This window comes from Platichthys flesus, chromosome 22 (assembly GCF_949316205.1).
Source record: "Platichthys flesus chromosome 22, fPlaFle2.1, whole genome shotgun sequence".
Lineage (NCBI taxonomy): Eukaryota > Metazoa > Chordata > Actinopteri > Pleuronectiformes > Pleuronectidae > Platichthys > Platichthys flesus.
In genome coordinates this window covers 3,184,744-3,207,555 of record NC_084966.1, presented here as the reverse complement: position 1 = coordinate 3,207,555, position 22,812 = coordinate 3,184,744, and the positions used below count along the sequence as shown (strand labels likewise).

The window sequence follows — 22,812 nt, the reverse complement described above, 5'->3', positions numbered from 1 at the left end:
AATGTTAAAGCACAATGTCTGTGCCCGGGAGCTCATTTTTTCTTGGACGGCCATCTAAAGAATGAACCTTGGACACATTCAGATCAAAGCATCGAGGTCGATTTATTTTCCAAGCAGAAAACGTGTCCTATTTAACTGGATCCTACTGGGGGGTGTCCTGGTGCTGGGTTTGAGTTCAAAGGGATACTCTGTCATCATATATATGACAAAGGGACCAATAGTCTGCTTCAGTGTACATGCAGATGTGTAAGGTGTTGTTTCATGAAAGAAATGGGATACTATGCATCAAACACATGTCATTATTTCTTGTAGCTGGAGCAGTCAAACCAAACAGAGGAATCACAAGGCACCATTGTCTAGAAAAACAGAGGCTTACTGGTTTTTCTGGCCACCAGGAGAGCAGCCATTCTCTCTCTGTGCTGCCGTAGCAGCTCCAGGATCACTGTCCAGTCTTCTCTCAGCTTGGCACACTTCATCTGTCACACACACACACACACACACACACATGCTCAAAAGGCTGAACCCAACAATGACCTCAGAGATAGAACCAAGTTGTACAAATGCAATTATTTTAAAACAGCATCTTCAGGTGTGGAAAGAGCAGCACAACCTGTTAAAGTCTAATACGACTCAGTGCTTTTGATGTTTGTGATGTTCTCTGACATATATTAATAAAACACATAATGTGGATGTGATGAAATGTTTGAAACAATGCCTCTGGTGAGATGAAAGTAAGAATGTGAGATTGATTTTATTCCCCAGAGGAATAAAGCAGGTCGAGATGTCTTTGTTTATCATCAGTCATCACCGGCATGATTCAGACAACGATTCCCACACTGAGAGAATCATTTGTTTGATTTGATTCAGTGTGTTTGTCTGTGTGTGTGTGTGTGTGTGTGTGTGTGTGTGTGTGTGTGTGTTTGTGTGTCTGTGTGTGTGTGTGTGCATTAAGATGCTTCCACAAAGTACAGGCAACAGCACGAAGAGGAGAATATGCCAAAGGATGGTGAAGCCTTTGATTTTTACTCACCTTGTCCGGCTGGCTGGGCGGAGTGTCCTTGTACATTTGATCGGCTCGCGTCAAAACGACTTCCACCTCTGGTTCCTTAACTTGCACCTCCTCCATGATCTGCAGACAGAGGGAATTTAGGGCCAGCATATTTGAAAGAAATTAGACATTTTCAATCATCTAGCAATAAAACCGATAATTTCAGGCATTTGCAGCTTAAATAGAATGGGAATGATGGGAGAAATAGCGGCATAGTTTGTGTGTGTGCTGTACCCTGGGCGGTGGCTCCTCAGGGCTCTGCTCGAGCCTGGTTCTGGTGCTGGACGCCCACGCTCCCAGGTCGTCCACCTGACCCTGAAGCATCTCCAGCTCCCTCAGGAGACCCTCAATCTCCAGCTGACGCTCGGGCAGAGCCCTGGACACCTAAACAAACAAAGTATTTGATTATATCACTTTACATCACGCTGTGCACAATATCTGAGAGTTAGTGTTGTTTACATGACACATGTCGCCCGTGCTGTATGGAGTTTGAGTCTGATGACGACTACAAAGTTAAAATCTCATTGAATGTTACAGAGGGCACGTGTGACTTGAAACTGTGTGAGTGAAGACGCAGGTCTGCTGACAGATCGTGCTGCTCACTGACGTGTTCACAGCGGTAAACTGCTGACCTGAGCCCAGCGGCTGTTGATGATCCTGACGTCTTTCTGTTTGTCAGCAGGAAGTGTTATCTGTTTGTTCCTGGAGTTCAGGTCGTCCACTGCCGCCTTCTTGGCAGGAAGCTCCTCCACGCGGGCCTGACACACACAAACACATGCACAGACACACACACATACAAAACAAAGTCTTTTCAAGGTTGAATTTCACAGCATCTCACTGGAAACCGTGACACCCTCTCAATTAAATTACCAACCACGAACATATATAATCACCTGCTACTCAAAGCTCAGGCTAATAATAAAGAACTAATTTACACTATAGTAACACCTACATTAAATTACATGGATTAACACAAACTCACAGGCACACAAACTAACACACACGGCTCAGTGGATCACAACAACTGGTGTGCTGGGTGTTGATGGTACCTGGACTTTGCCCAGAGTGTCTCTGATGTGCTGTGGCTCTGCAGGCTGCAGCGGGATGGCCAGGACGCCCTCTGCCTTGTCCAACCAGCCCAGCATCGAGCCCACGTCCTCCTGCAGCGCTGCAGCCGCTGTACGAGCCTCTGAAGACCTGCAGGAGGACAACATGAAAAGAGGGGAGGAGGCGGAGATATGGTCTTAAGGAGGGAAGTCACACACTGTCTTACTCCCTCCTGATCTCCTTCTGCACTGTCAATGGGCCTGTACTGTATATTGATAAGTCTCAAGGATGAAACTCTAGCACGGTGCCACTGAGGCAGCTACAGAGGAACTCTGTGCACATGACCTTCAGGTGCTCTCTGACAAAAACAGCCGAGTACAACAGAGTATTAGGGCAAGGAAACTAAATTCTGAGACTAAAGCTGGGATTTAATGAAAGAATAATAATATTACAAGACTAAATGCTACTAAATTGTGCTTTAAGGAGAGACATTTCTAAAATGATATGTGGGCAATATTAATATTGTATTTATGTGGATGGATTAACAGACACATTATCAAATAATACTTTATACCAGCAATATTTCAGGGATATGTGAAAGTAAGAAAAAACAAGTAGACATACACACACACACAGACACACACACATATACACACACACAAACACGCACACACGCACACACACACGCACACACACACACACAAACACACAAACACACACCTCCTCTTGTGCTCGTTGAGCTGCTGGCAGGTGTTAACCCAGCGAGTGTTGAGTAATTTGAGATGTGTCTGGAGACGCAAGGCATCGTCTGGTGTGCTCAACTGGCTGATGTCCTCTCCTGTGGAGTTCACTCTGCCCAGCACCACTTCCTGGAGAGGTATGGCCTCTGTCAAGTCCTGCACACACACACACACACACACAATATCATGTATGGAAATTATTTTATAGCTTTCAATACACTTTTATCTTTAAACATCTAAGAATTCATGTGATATTGTGAGGAGATGAGGACTGCCATTTTTTCATTTATGATCCAATCAGGGGATTATATTTTGATGTTTCATTTAAAATGGACAACACATGAACTGTGATGCCTGAGCTCCGACATTCAGAGGAAGTTGGGAGTAACGCCTCAGCTTCTCTGTGTCAAAGCAGCCAGTTGATGTGGTCTGGGCCTCTGATTAGGATGCCTGCCGTGTGAGGAGGGTTTCCAGGCATGGGCATCTGGTCAGAAGCCCTGAGGGCAGACCTCAGCACTCTGGAGAGATTATACATCTCGTCTGATGTGGGAACGCTTCAGGGAACCTGAGGAGGAGCTGGAGAGAGTTGCTCAGGATAAGGGACGCCTGCACTTACCTGCTTCCACCCAGTCTCCAAATCAGAGTTAGAAAATGGACGGGTGGATTCATGTTGATGACAAATGTTGATGATGACTTGAACTGACATGTCATGGCATCATATGTTGCATCTTTTTAGGTCAAGTTATGTGATAGTTCATCAAACTGTGAAGTACAGCAACTGCTTGGGGGGGGAACTAAGAAAAAGAAAGATGACTGTTCTGACAGAAGCACTTTTGACTGAAGCCACTTGCTCTTGGGCACTTCAGCAGCATGAGTGGACACTACAGGACAAGTATGAGGCATCCGCAACTGGAATACACTCAACAGCTTTCTGTTGTGTACATATGTGTGTGTACAAAGCTGTTTGTATATTTGTGGAGAAAGGCTTGTGTCTGTGGTTGTGGTTGTGTGTCTGTAGTTTGCGTGTGTGTGTTACCCTGAGATTCTGTCTGTGTGCTGTTGGATCCGTCTCAGCCAGTTTCAAAGTGCTCTCAGCGTCACTCAGCCACTCCTCCACCCCCTTCTGATCTGAAACAAACTTCTGCCACTTGGCGTTGCAGTCCTGCCAACGTCTTGAAGTGCACACATGCAAACACACATAGATGTTTGTTTAAAACACAACATGTACAAGTACACTCACTGAGCATTTTATTAGGGACAGCATACTAACACTATCAGTTCCACCCTTCACTTTCAACAGCATTTTGGCAGATTTATTATATAGGATTCTTGAGGAAAAAAACGATTGAAATCTCTTTCAGCCTTATCCATGAATCTGTCCTTCTCCCTCAGCCCCTGCTTACTTCAGTCTGTCCAGGTAGAGCTTGTTCAGTTTGTCCCAGTTGGTGCTGAGGAGAGAGGCCGTCTCCTGGATCCTCTGACCCTCCAGAGGCCGTGCACTCAACACCATTTCCTCTCTGTGGGCCAACGCTCCCTCCACGGGGCCTCGCAGCTTGTCAATGCTCTCCTTCCCCTCCTGTGTGTGTGTGTGAGGATGACAGAGGGCTGTGATTCTGAAGGAAGCTCCTTGTGAACATCATGCAATGTCTTAAACTTTCTTATTGGACGATTTGATTCGATCTTGCTTTATCATTATTACAAAAAAATCAACATATCTCAAGTAAAACACAAAAACGCTGTAAATATCATTTTCTGAGAAGCATTGTCCGTGGCTTCCAGACAGAAACATTGAAGCCTTACTGACCTTCAGGCAGTGCTCTTGCTGAGGCAGGTTATAATACGCTGCAGGCCAGTATTCAGGAGAGTTCAGCTTGAAGTCCGTCTCCGACACGGAACGCAGCAGCGCCTGCAGCCCCGTCATGTACTCCTGGAAACACACAGACGGAGGAGGCGTAGGCACCAACATACAGGTTGAAACAGGAACCCAGTAGAGAGGTAGAAAACATGAATACATTATTAATAAATAAATAAGTACATGATACTCTCTCTACATGCTTGTTAATATATCTAACCAGGCTTCATACTGTGTGAGGGCTTGTTTTAAGGAAAGAAATCAGATGTTCAACTTATTATGGAAACGATCTGGGCCTTCATTTGGTTTATTGCACATGAATGAAATGCAATATTACATAAATTCGATGAAAATGATTTAAGAAATTAGAAATGTGAGAAAATCAAAGTTTAGATAAATAGGAGATACGTGTACACAATAATTTAAAAAAATGTTTTTGTAGTGTATCGTATATAATATGATGAATTCTAAACTGTGATAAGTGAAACCCAGATCGTTTCATGTCTGTCAGACACCTTGAACCTCTTCCACCTCATCACTAATTCACCGTGTATCATGATCATATTGTAGCTTGTGTCAACTCACTTTGAACTTATTCAAGCTTTTCTTAATGAGTCCTCTCTTGAAATGTTGAGTTGAAATGAATTTGACTTTTCCTCTGACCATGATCCAGTCAGCCTGGCTGATAAAGCTCCTCTACATGGTGCAGTGCAGAGAACCGGGCACATTCACACTCGGCTCTGTCATCATCATTTCATGGAACTGCTGAGCTCATGTTGCCCGAGCTATCGCGCACGCATTAGCTTTATTAGCAGCCCTACGGAAAATAGATGTTCCCTGCTGGCCTTAAGTTAGTGAGTCAGCTCTGGGTTCACCTGACAACAATCTCTGTTACAAAACCATTCTGGGCCAAACTCCTGCTTATTTATCTTCCTTTTAAAAAGCTAGAATTATGGAGGTGATCTTTGCTTTATAGACATTTGGTAATTTGTTGTTCCCAGAGTCGAGACTGAATTGGTTCTAAAAACATCACTGTCTGAAGTGTCTGTGTGTTATGAAGTGAAGGGCCAGCGCTCTGAATGTCCCGGTTTCTCTGCTCACTATGAACACTGTGTCTGCTGCAGACACAACTCTGCCATACTTGGTTGTCCCTATTATCGTTAAGAGTCATTAGGAGCTGTGAACGACACACTGTATATTCAGCTCAGGCTTATTAAAATAATTGAAAGAGAGCCCAGCAGATCTGAATGATGAGAGGGAGACACTTAAAGTAACACAAGGCCTCCTCCAACTGAGAGAAGCTGGCCATAAAAACATGCTTGTTGTTGCTTCTTCAGATTTACAAAGACACAAAGCTTGTGTATGTGTCCTCAGGGCCTGCAGACCAAAAGGGTTTCTTAACGTGTGTCTCCAACTCTCATTGTCTGGTCTACTTCTCTCTCTCCTCTCCTCCACTTGGACTCAACACACATCGACAATGTAATCGATGCTGCATCTGTTCACTGCTGCTCAGGCACTGAGAGGACATGGAAATGACTGAGGCCTCAGCTTTAGAGCTGGTTTGAAACCAGCACCAGGGTCACTCCCTCCTGTGTGTGTGAGTCTGCAGTGAGAATCCAGTAGCACACACCAATCTTATACCATTAATGTGTGTTTTGGGATTAAATGGTTTTTCAAGTTATCACGCTTAATGAAACAAAAATATCTTTAAAAAAAACAAAACAAAAAAAGCACTATGCAAACAATAAGACGATATTTTATAGCGCTCCAGTCATGAAACTAATTAGATCCAGATTATAATTATTCAGAGCAGAATAATTGTATTTACTCTTATTCATATTTGAACAATCAGCACCTGAGGAAATTCAATAGTAGAAGCTGGAAAGTAAACTGCAGCACCGACGTGTATCAGGTCCAAGTTTCAGAGCAGAACCATGTGGTGTAAGTGCACGTGTTTGCCTCATGTGATTGGCTAACAGGATACGTACATCTTCAAGGATTGGCAGATCAGGGAACTGCCAGGGGGTAATGCGATTGGTCGGCATGGGGGGGGGCATGCAGTGACACAGTCAGACAGAGAGATCAATGAGAGTCCAACATGTGAGTGTGTTTCACATGTACACACAAGACATGTCAATGGAGATGCAGCAAAGAATAACAGAAAAGCAACTTAAATTGTAATCTTTCTTTAGAGAATTAAAGTCACTTGTTAAAACTAAACTGAGATTCATTAGGGGGGGGCTTAAGAATACAATGTATTCACTATTGGTTTTGCTTCCAGTGTAAAATAAATCAGCTAATTCAAGTTATATCAAATATCCAGCTGTTATTATTTTTCTTAAGGGATAGGATCTTTATTTCTCTTATTATTAACAAATCACATGTTATGAATGATTTGTGTTTCAAAACCTCAAATTACGTCTGAGCCTTAAAGCTCCATTGTTGTATTAAAAACACATCAGTGAGTCAAACTGTTGTACTTGACTTTTGTTGTTGAGTAAAGTGTCTTTTGGGGTCATAATCCACCTTGCATATTTAAAGGGATTCATTAAGAGTAGTTGTTATTCAATGTTTCATGCTCATAGTTAGTAAAAACACTTATTCTAGCTACTTACAGGGACTCACACAATGTTTTAGGATCGTTAGTGAGAACTCGTCATGTGGTAGTAACCTCAGTTAGTACTGCAGATATAGAAGTCGTGCCTCTAGTGAAACTCACACATTGTCTTTTGAAGGGTATGAACTTGCCCTCCACCTCAACCCAACGCGTGTTGAGCTGGAGCTGGCGGGGTTCCACTAGATTGGCGGCTCCAGCTTCTGAGAGCTGATTGGCTAAGCCCTGCACCTCCTTAAGCTCCTCCTTCTTCTTGTCGAACTCTGAGCCAATTTCCTATTGGACGAAATCAACCAGGAGGTCACTCGCTATTGGCTGAACTTGAGGATAAGGGGGGTTGTTAAGCACAGAGAGGCATGTTGATGTGCTCAAACACACACATACACACATACACACATACACACACACACACACACACATACACACACATATGCATACACACAACCACACACAACCAGGGACAATTAATACATAATAAATTGTATTAAAAACATCTTTTACTCTCTAGCACACGCTCCGACAAACACACAACATATTAATAAAAAGGACAAATGTCATCGTCAAATAAACATATACAAGGAACCCAGATTGATATTGTCTCCATTCAAAGAACACAATCAGAATGTGCTGTGAATAGGAGGCATACACTGCCTTAAGTCTTTATTTAGATTGAGAAGGAATACAACCAAGAGTACAGTGAGACGGAGGAGGGTGAGGAGGGAAAAGAAGCAAGAATGGAGAGTCAGCTTGACAGACAGACAGACAGCGTGGTCATGACAGGTGAGTCTGAGGTGAGCGCAAGAGACGTCCACTTAGCGAAATGTCATAGTGATCATCTGAAAGTGAAAGACAGACATACACAGTCAGGGTGCGAGCAGAGAAAAGGGGGAGTTCAAGGGTTTTTCTCCGTCCCTAAGCACATTTATATACTTTAACATATTCAAAATGTTGCATTAACATCGATAAATTTATCTATTTCTTCTTCTTTCATCTCTGATTTCAGAGGATTTTATTATTAATCTTTAAGTATTTGGTTAAATTGGTTAAATTCAACAGAAAGATATTGAGATGCCTTTAAAATTCAAGTTATTTTGGTTCTTTCTTTGTTTCCATTGTTTGTCAAAATGTTCTCCACTATAACCTTTAACTCCCAGTTTTTAATTGCTCTGCTATCTGCTTAAATAGAAAACTCTAATTTCTCTAGCTGCGACAAAGCAATCTGTGTTTGTTTCACCGTGCAGAGCGGAAACCCTGTGGTACATACAATCAAACACACTGTGTAGGGTGGCTGTTACAAGCTATAATGAATAATAATCATAGAGCTGTCTCAAAAATAATTCCGTAATGATTTATCGATGTTAACACAACACAGTTTAATTAGCCGTGTTTTCCCCTGCAACTCTCTGCAGCCTTCTACTGACGACCAGAATTGATCCGCAGTTATTTCTTTAATTTGATATAATGAAGACTTCCTGAAACAGATAATCAGAAAGTGCTTTTCCCCGAGTGAACATCGCAAAAAGCCTTGACACCGACCCTTTGTCCAGAAGGAGATGAGGAGAGGGAACAAAAAAGATTCACACATAACGTTGGACATCAGTCTTCTTGCTTTGTTTTTTTTGTGTGAGAGAAAAATACATATTAAGATATTATCTTAATTACACGAGTAGTACGTGTGCGTGTGTCTCGTCACCTTGACCCTCTCTCCCTCGGGGGGGTCGGGCAGTTGGTCCACGCTGCGCTGGATGTCGTCCAGCCAGGCCAGCAGGTCATGTGATTTCCTCCTGTACTGGTACCACTGGGGAGCGATAGCCAACGCTTTCCTGTTCCTCAGTAAACGCAGGTCCTACACACGAGTAGACACACAAACACAATTACACTGAAGTGATCAGACAGGAAGTTCGTTTTTAGAGGCTATTTTTATCAGTTTGTTGATCCAGATGATTGTCAGGTGGCAGCTGGATCTCTGTGTGTTACTGGATAAGACCCTCAGTTCTCATTCTGACAGTGACTTTACCTTGACAGTGTTGTACTTGCTGTTGAGCTGGTTCTGTTTCACTCGGATCTGCTCTCTCTTGTCCAGATCTGGGACTCTCTTCTGTAGATTCTCTCCTTTCAACAGTAACTCCTTCACTGCACCTTCCTCACAATCCTACACACACAGAAACAGACATAGATACACACACAGACACACACACACAAACATACATTGCTTGTAAGTGCATGCCAAATATAAAAAGGATGACGACACAGCACTGATTTATCCTCTTGTGTGTGTTTATGAAACCTTATCTTCCTGGAAGTCCTCCTCCGTGAGGTTCTCCCCTTGTTTGACTTCTTCCTCCAGGAGCTCCAGCCAGATCTGTGCTTCACTGTGGTACTGCTCCAGCTCCTTGGCTGATGCAGCGGTCTTTCACACACACACAAACACACACACACACACACACACACATGAAAGGCACATCATTAGTGGCCAGGAGAAAGTAAATTTAGTCTGAGAGGCTGGAGCAGATTCATTGAGTTTGAAGTAAATTCAGTGTGAGGGTTTGAAGTTTGCTAAATGAGGGTTTTAAAGTATATTTAGCGAGACGTTTTGAAGTCTGTTTAGTGTGGCTATGAAGTTAATTTAGAGAGAGTCAGAAATCTGTTGAGTCAGAGGTGGAAGTGAAATGAAAGGAGTTTGGAGTCTGTTTTAGTGAGAGTTTGGAGTGTTCAGCTCCCGCTGACTTTTTTATTTAATTTCAGCTTGTGTGTTAATGCTGATGCATTTTCAAAATAAAAGTATAAAGAGGGTGTAACTGTCCATCTTCCCTACCAGTCCAGAGGAGATGCGTTGAGCGATGATGTCAAATCTCTGGTTGAGCCGCTGCACTTTGGGTCCCACCTGAGCCTGGCAGTTCTCCCCCCTGGTGGACATGAGCTCCTGGGCCAAAGTCCTCACCTCCTCCATCTTAACCTTCGTCAGCTCCAGCTCCGCACGCAAAACCTGCAGGACACCCACACACAGCTTGTCTTTCATGAAGATGTGAAAACTGCACCTGATTTTCTATCAATTGAGGTGACCTTTAGTGGTTCTAGCGAAGGACAGGCATTAGTAATTTTTGTGAAAATATGGAAAAAATACCCTGTTTTTCCTCCTGCTGTTCATTATCTTATCTTATTACCTGTTATGTAACGTGTAAGTCACTGTAAAGCACAAAGTTAAAAGGCTATCACCCTGTTATTTAAGCAGACTGCAGAGTTAACACTCACTGGCTCCCACAGGCACTAACAAGAGATATATGCGTTTTCATTACTCTGTCCCACAGCTAATAACAAGAGAGCCCCACTTAGGATAATCCCTGGATTTTCACATTAATAGACCAAAAGCCGTCTCATCTCAACTACAAACAGTCTGAGATTCAGAAGAAAAAATATAGCAGATTTAGAAAACACACCTTCAACACAGCGTCGTTGGTTCCCTGTTCGTCCAAGTCATCCATCTTTCTCTCCGCTCCGTCGATCCATCTGTTCACTTCCTCTATCGTTCCATCTAAATTCTGCATCTGCCGCTGATAGTCCTGAGAGAGGGAGGAGGAGGGAGAGAGAGGCAGACATTAAAAGGTAAGACTTTCACAAGTTATTTTTAGAAACTTTGGTATAATTTTAACGCTGACATAAGAAAGTAGAAGCTAGAGACACATGAATACAGCATCAGAAAAGACAGTTATTTCTCTTTGTCTGACCAGCAGCAGGTTGAGCCATTCCTCTGCCCTGGATGTGACTGCGATCCAGTTGCAGTGAAGCAGGCTGACTTTGTCGTCCACCAGGCCGTCGTGGCCCCGCAGCACAGCCTTCAGGGCCTCGGCCAGGTCCACCACTGCCTGCAGCTGAGGCTGGCGCCGCTCCGTCTCCTCATGGATGGACTGAGAGGAAAAGATCATTTAACAAAGTTTAAAAAACAACATACCCTCGGTAGGAAATGTAATAAAGCCATTGCAGTAGATATTATGAAAAGTTAATAAAAAGCCGGTCGATACAAGAGGGTTTCTGATCTAATAATACTCTGAGGGGATTTGTTCCAAACTGTTGGATCGAATTCATTTGCTTCTCAGGGATGAGGGGTTAACAGAAATGCAGGGGCATGGTAAGACCATGTACAGATTTAAAAGTAATCAATAGAATCTTAAATTGAATTCTGAAGCGAACAGGGAGCTGACATCACTCAGGAAGGAGAGATATGTTCTCTACTTTAAAATCTAGTTGCTGTGGATAAGGAACTGCTGCACGATTCGCTGCCAGAAAAACAATAAATTACAGAAATCAAGGTGACAGGGAAAGAAAGTGTGAATAATTTATGGGAGCCTTGGCTCAGCTCGGGACCTATTTCTCATTTGTCAACAGAGAGACTGTAGGAGACTCCTGTTTACTGATTGAAGTTTCTGGCTGAATATGTGAATTTAATATCAGTTATTTCAATAAACATGACTCACTTACATTCTGTGAGTTGAATCCCTGCCCTTTGCAACCTCCTCCTCTGCTCAGAGACTGAACTGAGTCATGTACTAAGATTTTAGAACTAAAACTATGACCAAACCTATTTACATTCTGTTACTGCACAGGAAGGTGATATACTGTAGGTAAAATAATAATGTTGGCGGTTATAGGGTTTCATTGTGGCAAAGCTCTGCACATGAGTTTAACTGCATCTGTGTGGAGGAATGAATAATATATGACATGTTCTCCTGAATGACTGTTTACCCTGGGAGGATGTGTGGGGGAGTTTCTTTTAGTCTTTTTCGTTAAATCAGTTTATTACACGATAGAGAGGCCATAAGAAATGATGGCAGAGAGATTGCAGGGAGAAAACGTAACAAACATCAGCATCTTAAACCTCCAGCCTCCAGTAGGTCACTCCTTTAAGATCCGTCTTACCTGTGCCCATGCCACCTCAGCCTCCAGGTCACTGGGCATGCCGTCCACCGCAGAGCGCCGGGTCAGCTCGGCGTCAGTGGCCGCCAGCCACTCCGTCAGCCCGTTCAGCTCCTTACGCAACTTCCTCGACAACTTCAGACTCTTCTCCAGCTCCAACTTACTCTCAGTTACCTTTAAAACACGTAAAACGGTTACAGGAAGTAGTCTTGCTTGTGAGATGACCTTTGTTTAGCTCCAATATGTCTGTGTGTTTGTGGTCACCTGCGACCCCAGCTGGTTGTAGAGCAGCTTCAGGGCGGTCACCCTGTCGTCCAGCTCTTTGGGATGCTCGGTCTGCTGCCGCTGGACGATGTGCCGCCCGGTTTTTATCACAGTCTCTATCTCGCCTTTCACTTCACTCAGCATCTTGTACAACTTCTGTTAGACACAAACAGCAGCTGCTTAATGTGAGATCTGCACATCTATTCATCAACCCACCTGCCAGTGTGGCGCAGTTACCCACCATGCACTGCTCCAGCTGCGACTGCACCACGTCCTGCTCCACACTGCGGATGTCCAGCACCCCCACCTGACTTTTGACCACGGCCAGCGCACGCTCACATTCCGCCAGCCGAGCGTCAAAGTTGGCCGGCTTCTGGAAGAGCCGGAACTTCGTCCACACGTCTGTCAACATTTTCTATAAGAAGGCAAAGACACACGTGGACATGTGAGGAGACGACTCGTAGTCGCAGTTCAGAGGAGGCCTGCATCAGCCACACATTCAAACATAATGAAACAGTCAATGCTCCGGGAGCTTTGTGAGATTGAGGGAAGAGACAATCTAAACCTGCAAGACAGACTCTCACCACAAGAAGGTGGAGCTGCTCCAGGTTTGAGCTCTGAGCCCCTCGGCCGTCAGAAGAGTGGTGTACGGGCGGAGTTCACCTCTGAGTGAGAACAACTTCTGCCAGGGGGCAAGTTTCAATAGGGTGTGTTTACTGAGGCCTTCTCTCTTTAGCCAAGGGGCAGAGTGAATTGTGCCGGAGGACGGAACCGTTTCCACTTAATTCCCGCAAATTGAGGTTCCTCCAATTCCCAAATTCCAGAAAATACAACATTCTGTTCCATTATTGACGGTTTCCAATAAACAGATCTGCAAACTGTTTATTTCCCCATGAGCATATATCCACTTTTCAAAGCCCTGCCTAGGAACCACAGACAGAGAATGTGGAACCAGGCTCTTCTTCTGTCATCGCTCACCTGTGTAAGGTCAATCTGTCCCATGACCCTCTGGGACGAGTCCTTGTCCTGGTTCTTCTTCCTCATGTCCTCCAGAGTCACATCATGTCCACTCAGCTCTGTCTGGATTTTCTGTGACACAAAAACACTCAGTCTCAAACTAACAGTTTATGATTTTGAGGGGCAGCCAGAAATATTTTTGTGAATGAAAATCAAGAAGTGTATAATTCAGTGAATTAAATAAGGTCTATCTGGAAAGTTTAATGTTTAAATTATCAATAGTGTATCTCCCTCTGCTGACCACAGGGAGGCAACAAGCAGCAAGGAGAGAAGAGAAGGGATCCTCAAAATCTTTGATAACTTTAAGTACATACCCCCCTCACCACACACACACACACACACACACCCACACACACCCACACACGCACACACCACTATCTAATGATCTATTATCTGATTAGCTGGAAAGTGTGTCAAAGAGAAAAACAAAGAAACAAGAAGGAACGTTGAAGTAGATGAAGTAGATTACAGAGGATAAGATAAAAGACAGTGGCAGTGTACAGTTTGTGTGTGTGTGTGTGTGTGTGTGTGTGTATGTGTGTGTGTGTGATAATTATTAGCTCTTTTAAGGTACATCTGACGCTACCTGAGCCTCCTGTGGAATCTGCTGGGCGTCTATGTGGTCGGTCAGGTAGGAGGTGAGGTGGCGGTCTGTGTTAGCGAGAGACTCCTGGAGCTCCCTCAGGGTCTTGTCGTTCTCCTGAGCCCACTGGACGCTCTTCTCCAGCTCTTTCTTCCGGAGCAGCGCCTGAGGAAACAATAAACACATCACACCTTGTTAAAAAAGTTGTTGATAAATACCAGAAGCAGACATCAGGAGATATTCAGTTTTACGAGTCATGTATACAACAGCAATTCCCCATAAACAATAACTTCTCGAAACAATAGATATTTGTCCGATGTGGCCTCTTGAAAGAATCCTCCTTGTATTTCTTGCAGTAGGTATATAAAGAGCCTGTCCTAAATAAAACCTTTGCACCACAGACTGTTTATGAAGATGGACGGCGTATTTCCACTTCCTCCCACATTCCAGAAATGAAGCCAAGAGATCCTTGATACAGACGTTGCCATCTTGCACATTTGGAGCCAGACAATGTGCAACAGCTGTCGGAGGACGGAGCCAAGGGAGCGAGGACCTGTCTTTATAAACAGTCTGTTGTGCACAGACACTACACTCACACACCCAGACACACACACACAAACACACACTCCCTCTGCGTGTACCCTCTTGAGGAATGGAATCTGGGGTTTCTCTCTCATGGTGCCTCTGTGTGACGACCAGCCACGTCCAGGCGGTCGACCGATAACGAACGCTCCTCTGCCTCCTGTTGTCTGCAGAGCATCGGACGCTCTGGCAACTACCGGTGTTTCCCTCCTGCCTCTACCCCGGTGACTGCCTGCTAATTAGATTAACTAGTGAAAGCACCAATTGCATCATAAACCTGTGTGAGCTCAGAGGTGTGTAGAGACAAAGACTGAGTGTATATGTGGTTACAGGTAAGCATGCTGATCCCATACAGGAGGATAATGGCTAAGTATAGACCTGAGCCTGTCTAACCCCTGTTTTCACACCCGCTCACACACACATTCTCCACACACACACAAACACACACACAGTATTCCCAATGCTACTTGTGGATTTATCAAGGGATTTTTTCGTCTGTCTCGCTTCCGTGTCTTGGTTTATAATGTATGAAATGAGAATTTAAGTGAGATTAAATATTTAGGCAACACTGATAACAATCTTCCCGTCGGCGATGTACTCCATTTCCCTAGCAATTGTCTGCTCATGACTACATATTCTCATTAAACACTCAGTTTTCCATTATTATCCAAATTTCACCCTGACACTCACTCACACACACACACACACGCACGCACACACACGCACACACACACACGCACACACACGCACACACACACACACACACACACACACACACACACACACACACAGGGGCGAATGCAGTGATTGTGAACAAGGGAGATAGAGGATCATTGTTTGCTTAACTGCTTTGTGTTGGAAAACACCATCGGCAAAGCAAGAGCAGCGTTCTCCACTCCGCACTTCCTCTTATTGGTTTTCAGCCGTTACAAGGAGCTGAAATTAAAATGGCAAACATGCCTCTGTGATCTGGAGACGCCGGAGACGTGGAACAGCATTGTTTGTTGTTTTTTTTGCTTGCGCAGGCTGAGGTTTAAAGAGGGACACTGATATAATGAAATGATATTCCCATCTCTGTGTGGACCCCTGCACTCATCGGACTCTTGGCTCGGATGCTAAGGAAGTGTTGACTTTGAGTTATTGCACTAATCATTTTCTCTGCATGAGAAGAAGGAAGTAGATAAGAAATAGATTTTTATCATTTCTAACTTTGATTTGAATGACATCTGCAGTTTCAAATCAAATTAAACTGAAAGTCCAGTGAGTTTTCATATATTATCCCAGCAAAGGTAACAAATTAAATTGGAGATCAGAGTGTGTCCTTCAGACAGCATCAAATTAGTATACACAAAATAAACAACAACAACAAAAGGTTTCCCTCAAAACACAGTCCCCTCTGGTCCCCAAAAAAGGGAAAAACTTTGAGGCGATATTTTGGTCTTTGTGTGCTTTTCTTTCTTTTCCAGACAGACTCACAAACATCTCTCTCCTCTTTATAGTTGACACACAAACAGGCCTCAGAGCCGCACAGCCTCACCTCACATGCACACACGCTGACATACACGCCATGTGAAAGGAGGCACAAGAACAGAGAGGACACACAAAATATATAAAGAAGTCTGAGAAATCTGAAACACAAACACACACACTCACTCAATGTCTCAGAGAGGTTGAAAGTCTCTGCAGGACATTAATCTGGCGCATCACCACAACAGGCGGAGAACATGGTGATGATGGGTGATGACAACTAGAATAAAGGGAAGGGAGACGTGGGGAAAAATATGAACTTTAACAAATAAAGAATAGATAAAGAATCTCACCCTGGCCATAAGTTCGTCCCATCGTGTGTTGAACGCATCCAGTTTTTGTTGAATCAGTTCATCCAGGACTCCTCCGTCCATCAGCGTCTGGGCCAGCTCTCGGATCTGGTTCCTGTTGTCCTCTGGATGACGGAGAAGGACCTCCAGGCTCTGTGCACACACACACACACAACCAACAATCACCACATGTATTTATCCATCCCATGTCCAGCACGACAGCTTCTATGATAGAAACGTATCATGTTCTGCTTTAAGGTGAGTCAGTAAGAAATGTGATGATCTTATCTTTGTTCTACTGTGGGATATTTATCTATATTTATAAAAAAAAAAGAGAGGAAAATATGCAGAATAAGAGTTAGAAGATGATAATTAGATGCTAAAACAGGTCAGTTAGCCTTTGTTTGTCTGACCTTGTTGCTTAACAGCGTTTCACATCTTCTGAAATCCCCAAAAAGCTCGGTCGGCTCCCCATTAGCGCTGGAAAATATAGCTGAGTGTGCAGCTATTTACATTTCTGTTCTCAGTAACAGTAAATGAAAGAAGAAGCTTTAAGCTATTTGCGTTTTTTAAACTCACCAAATCCCTGGATGTAACGTAAATGTCTTGTAAATGTCTAAATGTATTAAAAAAAATACAAACTCTGTGAGCTCCATCTTTATGTTATAATACTTTTCTATTATCTTAATGTATTTATACAAGCTTTAATGTATTTTTTTTATAGAAACACTGTAACTACTTACTATATATGAGATTACTTTTTATAATATCATCATTATATTTTATTCATAAAATAGTATACTTGAATATCAGTTATTATTATAAAGAATTCTCTCTATTATCTGAGGAGCCTCTACACTGACTCTACCTTCACAAAATGCCTGCTAATATAAAAAAATCATATTTATATTTTTACATTGCACCTTACTTTTACATTTTATCTCTCGCCAAAGCAAAGAGACCTTCGGGTGTTATCTTTCTGATTTGCATTTCTCTCATACTTCATCTATTACTGGCCGTGTAACATTTAACAATATATCTGCTCTCGTTAACTCAAAATGTAAGAACGAGGAAAAAAAGGTTTACAGCCTCAGGGGCCGACATGTTACTCTTCTTTCTATCATATTCATTTTCATCCACAGCACATTACAGAACAGAAATCTTTTACAATCGATTTCATGTAGTTATCTAATCTTTCCGGCTGTTTGTCTCTATCCACCACCACTCCACCCATACTGTCGCAGTGGGAGTGTTCCCACTGCTCAGGGCAGCAGGCCAAAGATATTGTTTCTCCTCTGTGACTTGTTGGACGTGTCCTGTCACAAAAAACAGGACAGAAAGACACTCAAGCTGCCTTTTCCATGTCCCTGCCACCTTGTCCCCTTTAAACAAAGTCCCCTGAATGGGATAGTGCACCCTCTCCTCCCGCCCCACACTCACATCCAGCGCCTCCTGCAGCTCCTCTGCTCCTCCCTGCAGGTTTTCTGTCTCGTCCAGTTTCTGCTCCAGCTGATCCAGGAAGGCGTTTTCCTGCTCCAGGTAGGAGAGCAACTCACACCAGCAGGCCCACACCTCCTGCAACACACACACAGCGTATATGCAAAATCATCAGGAGGCTCGGACAAGGGAGACGGAGAGAAATCAATCGATGGAAAATACAGATTGTGCTGCCTGATGGTTCTGTCATTGTATGTGTTAAATGGAAAGTAGACCCACACAGAGCAATACAAAAAAGATGAATAGCGAGAGTGCCCATAGAGCTGAATCACCACGAATACCAAGACAGAGAGGTAATTATCTTTCACATGAAAAACACATCTTGTGTTCATTTAAACTGACTTTCTGATGAAGCTTGCACCTCTCAACTTCCACACATAAATGCACCTTCAAACAAAAGCCCACAGGGATCTGATCACCATGTGCAGGACTGAGGTGATAGAAAGGTAAACGTCATACCTCCAGAGTTTTACATTTCCCATCCAGGCGGCTGCACAGGCGCTGGTAGTTGGCCGTCAGCACGTCCAGCTCCGAGCGCAGGGCATCGTGGGCTGTGGGCGGGGCCTTGGCGATGAAGCTGTTCACGCTGTCGGTGAGGAGTTTCACCTTTAGCTCCTTGGAGTGGACCTCCTCCTGAGCCCTCTGATAGAGAGACAAAGGAACGGAGAAAATGAAGAGGTGCTGTTTTTCAGGGAGAGCAGAGGTGAACTGGAAGCTAGAGACACTTGCTGCCTTCGATTAGGCTCGTGTTCGTGAGAGGAGTTCATATGAAAAGCTCCCGTCTTGAGGTAGTTACGACCTTGAACCTCAGATTTTCCTGAAAACTCAGAGCTGTGTCATGTATAGAGAAGCTTTTCAGAAATGTTTAGATATTGTAATAAAAAAACAAGACCTTAACAATATTAATTGGTGAATTTTACTGGTGCATAGTATTATTGCACAATAATAGCAGTAAAATCTACTGAATAATTAAGAAATATGATAAATATATATATACAAAATACACAGTATTGAGTAGATTTGTATCTATTTGCAATTTCATTCAAGTAAAATCTTTGAATACCTCTTTCACCACTGAAAATACATTATGACATGTTGTTAACATGATTTAGGATTTCTGTGTATGAGGACTCCATATACCACAATCTGAAAGTATTCTAAATATTTTAGTAATACCTTCATCTCTATCCGACCTCCTACATCCCTGAACTCTAGCTGCTGCTGTGAAACCTTTTGGGTATTTTAATGCTGGTTGAGAAACTATAGAAACAGTTGCACAAAGATCTAACACTCTGGAATCTTTCTGAACAAGAATACTTGGCCTCTAAGAAAAGGAATTAGATGATTCGGTTTGTTTGCATTAACAAGTCTTGTTGTTTTAACTTGAGTCCTTAAAGTTAAGGCAACAGTGAAAGAATCGAGAGACGGATGGCAAGAGATAAAAAACAAGTGATGCAAGGAAGGAAGTTAGGAGAGATGGTGGGAGAGAGAGAGAGAGAGAGAGAGAGAGCAGAGAGAGAGAGGCAGCCTAATGGATACAGGGTTGGGTGCAAGAACAAATTAATCAATATTTTCCTAGTTGACGAAGCCACAGAGTGTGAGGAGCTGCAGTGAACAAGTAACCCAACGAATCAATGAATGAGTCTGTAGCTTTCCCAGCAGGAGAGAGAGGGGGGGGGGGGGGAGACCAGGAGAAAGAGGGATTACGGGAATAAACGAGTGATTCACGAATGGAGTTTCCCTTAAGGTTTATCAGAAAGAGTGAGGAGAGGAGGATGAGTTGAGAGGAGGAGGGGGTGGGGGGGGGATTAGCAGGAGCAGGCAGAGTGGAATCAATTTTTCATTTTCAACTTGACTATCAGGTATAGTTTTTTTTCAGGTGGGGGGAGTGAATGGCAGGAGACTGCTACTGCCGAGACTTTAAGGTGAATCACAAAGCAAATACTGACAAACTTCTACATCGAAATGCATATTGAGGAAAGAGAGAGAGCGGGGGGGGGGGGGGGGTTTGAAAGAGAGTCTCAAAGCTGTGAGCAGATGAAAAGAAAAGGGGGAGAAAGAAAGAGAGCTGGTTTTCAGCATCAACAATGAACAGAGAGGCAGGAAGACGGGGGGTGTCATCGACCTGGAATTAACCGGGATCAGAACGGAGTGACAGAGAAAAGTGAAAGAAGAGCTGCACAAAGTCGGTCAGAGCCGGGCCCCGGTGGTGAAGGACCCTTGAGACCGAGATCACGAATTTGAAGATAAAGCCTCGTTTCTAGAGAAGCCTTCACGGACTCACACGGCCACTCGTTTCATCTTCAATCTGTCTCTTTCGGCCACGAGAGGCCTGTTTCTGTCACACACACCTTGAGCTCCTCCACGGCCTTGCGGAGCTCCTCGGGGGACTTGTACGTGAAGTCTCTCTCCAGGTAGTCTTCCTCGGCCTGGTTGATCCACTCCTGCATCTCCTGCATCTCCTTCCTCAGAGCCATGGTCTTATCGAGGCCTCCTTTCAGAGCGGACTTCTTCGCATAGGCCTAGAAAGAGGATGGAGAAGGACACATGAATACAAACGCTTCATGTGAAAAAAGGAGAGGGCCCCACACTCTGGGTTGAGGGGACACACCTGCTTGCAGACGTTCTCCCACTGGGCGTTGAGCTCATCCAGTAGCTTCTGGATGTGGATGGCGAACGGCGGCTCGGCCTCTTTCTTCAGGTACAGACCCACTTCATTGATGCCATTCAAACTGGGTTGGATGGTGTGGATGTCATTCACCAGAGCCTGGTCAGTCAGACGGCACACAGGAAGGAATATGACTGATCACATTGGAACAGATTACCTTTTAATCCTTTTATTTGAAATGTGAGAAACTGGTTTGTAAGAAACACAATTTATGATGCCACCAGAAGACTTTAAATGAAAGTTTAGTGTAAAGTAGAACCCAGATGCAAGGTGTCCTCACTGTGCACTGCTCCAACTGTTTCTCCAGAGCTTCAGAGTCTCCCAGCGCCGGCCACTCCTCGTTCAGGAAGACGTCCACATCTGCCATCCACTTCTTTAAAGTCTTTACATCGTTCTGCAGAAGGAAGACAAAAGAGGAGCGGGACAAATCCCAGTGAAAATGAGGGCTGACCCCTTGAAGCCAGTGAGTTGAGCCATCAGGTCAGAACACCCAGCGATCTCACGGCTCTAATTGGAGGGAGAATGTATGTGTACTTCATTTATCTGGAAACTAACTGAGCCCGACCTGAACCCAACCAGAATCAGGTCAGTTCCTCACAGCAAAAACACTACATTTGTATCTGGGTGGGGCATCCACACTCTAATGGACCCCCCCTTTTGAATCTGGAACCAGACTAAATGGCCCGGTGCCCACACACCATGAGCCAAAACAGGAGAGACTGAATCTGCAGGCCTGTAAGCTACTGGCCCCTCAGCTGAGTGCAGACCAGCAAACTTTTCTTATACGTTATAATGAGTTTTAAAATATGAAATAGTTGCTAAAATTAAGAGGGAGAGGGCTTGTTTTTCAAAACTGAGACGTACGAGGATTTAACTGAGAATCCCGATAATAAATGAAACACTCCAGGGCTGTCAAATGTAAAATAAATCAGCCTTGGTTTTTAATAAGGCAAGGGAGAAATCTGGATTTACCTTGTTTGAGGGAAGAGGAGTTTAAAATTGGTTTGATTTGAATGCAAAGCTTTGGATAAAGTGAAATCAGGTATCAGGTAATGTATTCGGTGAGGCGTTGGCAGCTGTCAATCACAATATGGATTAAAAGTGTCCAATATACCTTTGTAATATCAATTGTTATCGCAACACACTATATTCAACTCCACCGCTCACAGAAGAACAAATAGAGCGTTTGTTTGTCCTTGGCCTGCATCTCACCTCAAACTGAATCAGTTTGGCCATAAGCTCCTGGATCCTCTGGGCGTTGTCCTCCAGCATGGTGCCGAGTCGTCTCCAACGCGCCATGATGCCGTCCATCTCTATCCGATACCTGCGGCCGCACAGAGGATCACAGCGTGTGATCAGAATATTTAATATGTTTAAAAATTGCTTTCAATAGATCACACATCACTTCATCATTTCCCATGGCTCACTTCTGGCTGATGTCTTGTGGAGCTTTCTGGAAGACCTGCTCCACAGTGGAGGTCAGGTAGTCCACCTCCCCCTGGTGTTCGATCAGCGCCACCTGGAGGTCCTGAGGGAACCAGAGCCGTAGAATCACAGACAGAAGTTTAGACGATTTGACATGTGACAGTAAAGAACAGGCGTAAATAACAGAATGAATGATGGCTGTGTTCTTTTGGCTGCTTCCCTTTGAGGACCCTGGAATCAGTCATGCGGGATCACTGTCAAAGTGTCAGGACTAACGCCCATTTAAATACAACAGAGCCATCATTACTGCTATAACTGACACTGGCTTCAAATCGTGAAAACAGACAAATTACAAAAGTGGAGTCCATCGTTTCTCTGGTCATCTAAAAAAGTGAGATGAAGAGAACGGGAACACTTTACTCTGCACACCAGGGAATCTTCAGATCATGTAAAAAGAGACAGAGCAGAAGAAAACATGCCTCACGTCTTTATGGGATTTGTCGGACAACTATCATGGAACTCATGTTAAAGCCATTGAGCGAAAATCCTTTGGGTAAAAAGTCCTTCTGGTCCAATGGTAGTTACATGGCAGGGCACTGAAGGGAGGACATGGGAGAATGGGGGATGACGAGCATGACGGTTCATGAGCTGACTCAGCACATGGCTTCCTCTGTGAACATTTCCAAACAAGATCCTTTTCACATTGCCTGATTCTGCTCGCCCTGTCGTGCTGTGTGAATCACAAGT

General features: G+C 43.9%; 1 protein-coding gene across 8 annotated transcripts in view; it reads right to left on the bottom strand.

Moving 5' to 3' along the window:
- Positions 1-22,812, bottom strand: part of dmd (dystrophin) — a 170,507-nt gene that overhangs the window by 44,805 nt on the left and 102,890 nt on the right. For all 8 annotated transcript variants that reach the window (XM_062380432.1, XM_062380428.1, XM_062380431.1 and 5 more), the window contains 29 exons: positions 22,068-22,168; positions 21,853-21,964; positions 20,921-21,034; positions 20,584-20,739; positions 20,324-20,494; positions 18,432-18,614; positions 17,916-18,050; positions 16,479-16,628; positions 14,080-14,241; positions 13,455-13,565; positions 12,718-12,891; positions 12,477-12,632; positions 12,216-12,386; positions 11,027-11,206; positions 10,739-10,861; positions 10,117-10,287; positions 9,589-9,711; positions 9,319-9,453; positions 8,995-9,147; positions 7,407-7,577; positions 4,640-4,762; positions 4,239-4,411; positions 3,872-4,007; positions 2,816-2,991; positions 2,098-2,245; positions 1,681-1,806; positions 1,283-1,432; positions 1,031-1,129; positions 377-476 (listed from right to left, as the gene is read on the bottom strand). In XM_062380432.1, the coding sequence (XP_062236416.1) occupies positions 377-476; positions 1,031-1,129; positions 1,283-1,432; positions 1,681-1,806; positions 2,098-2,245; positions 2,816-2,991; positions 3,872-4,007; positions 4,239-4,411; positions 4,640-4,762; positions 7,407-7,577; positions 8,995-9,147; positions 9,319-9,453; positions 9,589-9,711; positions 10,117-10,287; positions 10,739-10,861; positions 11,027-11,206; positions 12,216-12,386; positions 12,477-12,632; positions 12,718-12,891; positions 13,455-13,565; positions 14,080-14,241; positions 16,479-16,628; positions 17,916-18,050; positions 18,432-18,614; positions 20,324-20,494; positions 20,584-20,739; positions 20,921-21,034; positions 21,853-21,964; positions 22,068-22,168 (4,183 nt within the window). The remainder of the gene's footprint in view (positions 1-376; positions 477-1,030; positions 1,130-1,282; positions 1,433-1,680; positions 1,807-2,097; positions 2,246-2,815; positions 2,992-3,871; positions 4,008-4,238; positions 4,412-4,639; positions 4,763-7,406; positions 7,578-8,994; positions 9,148-9,318; positions 9,454-9,588; positions 9,712-10,116; positions 10,288-10,738; positions 10,862-11,026; positions 11,207-12,215; positions 12,387-12,476; positions 12,633-12,717; positions 12,892-13,454; positions 13,566-14,079; positions 14,242-16,478; positions 16,629-17,915; positions 18,051-18,431; positions 18,615-20,323; positions 20,495-20,583; positions 20,740-20,920; positions 21,035-21,852; positions 21,965-22,067; positions 22,169-22,812) is intronic.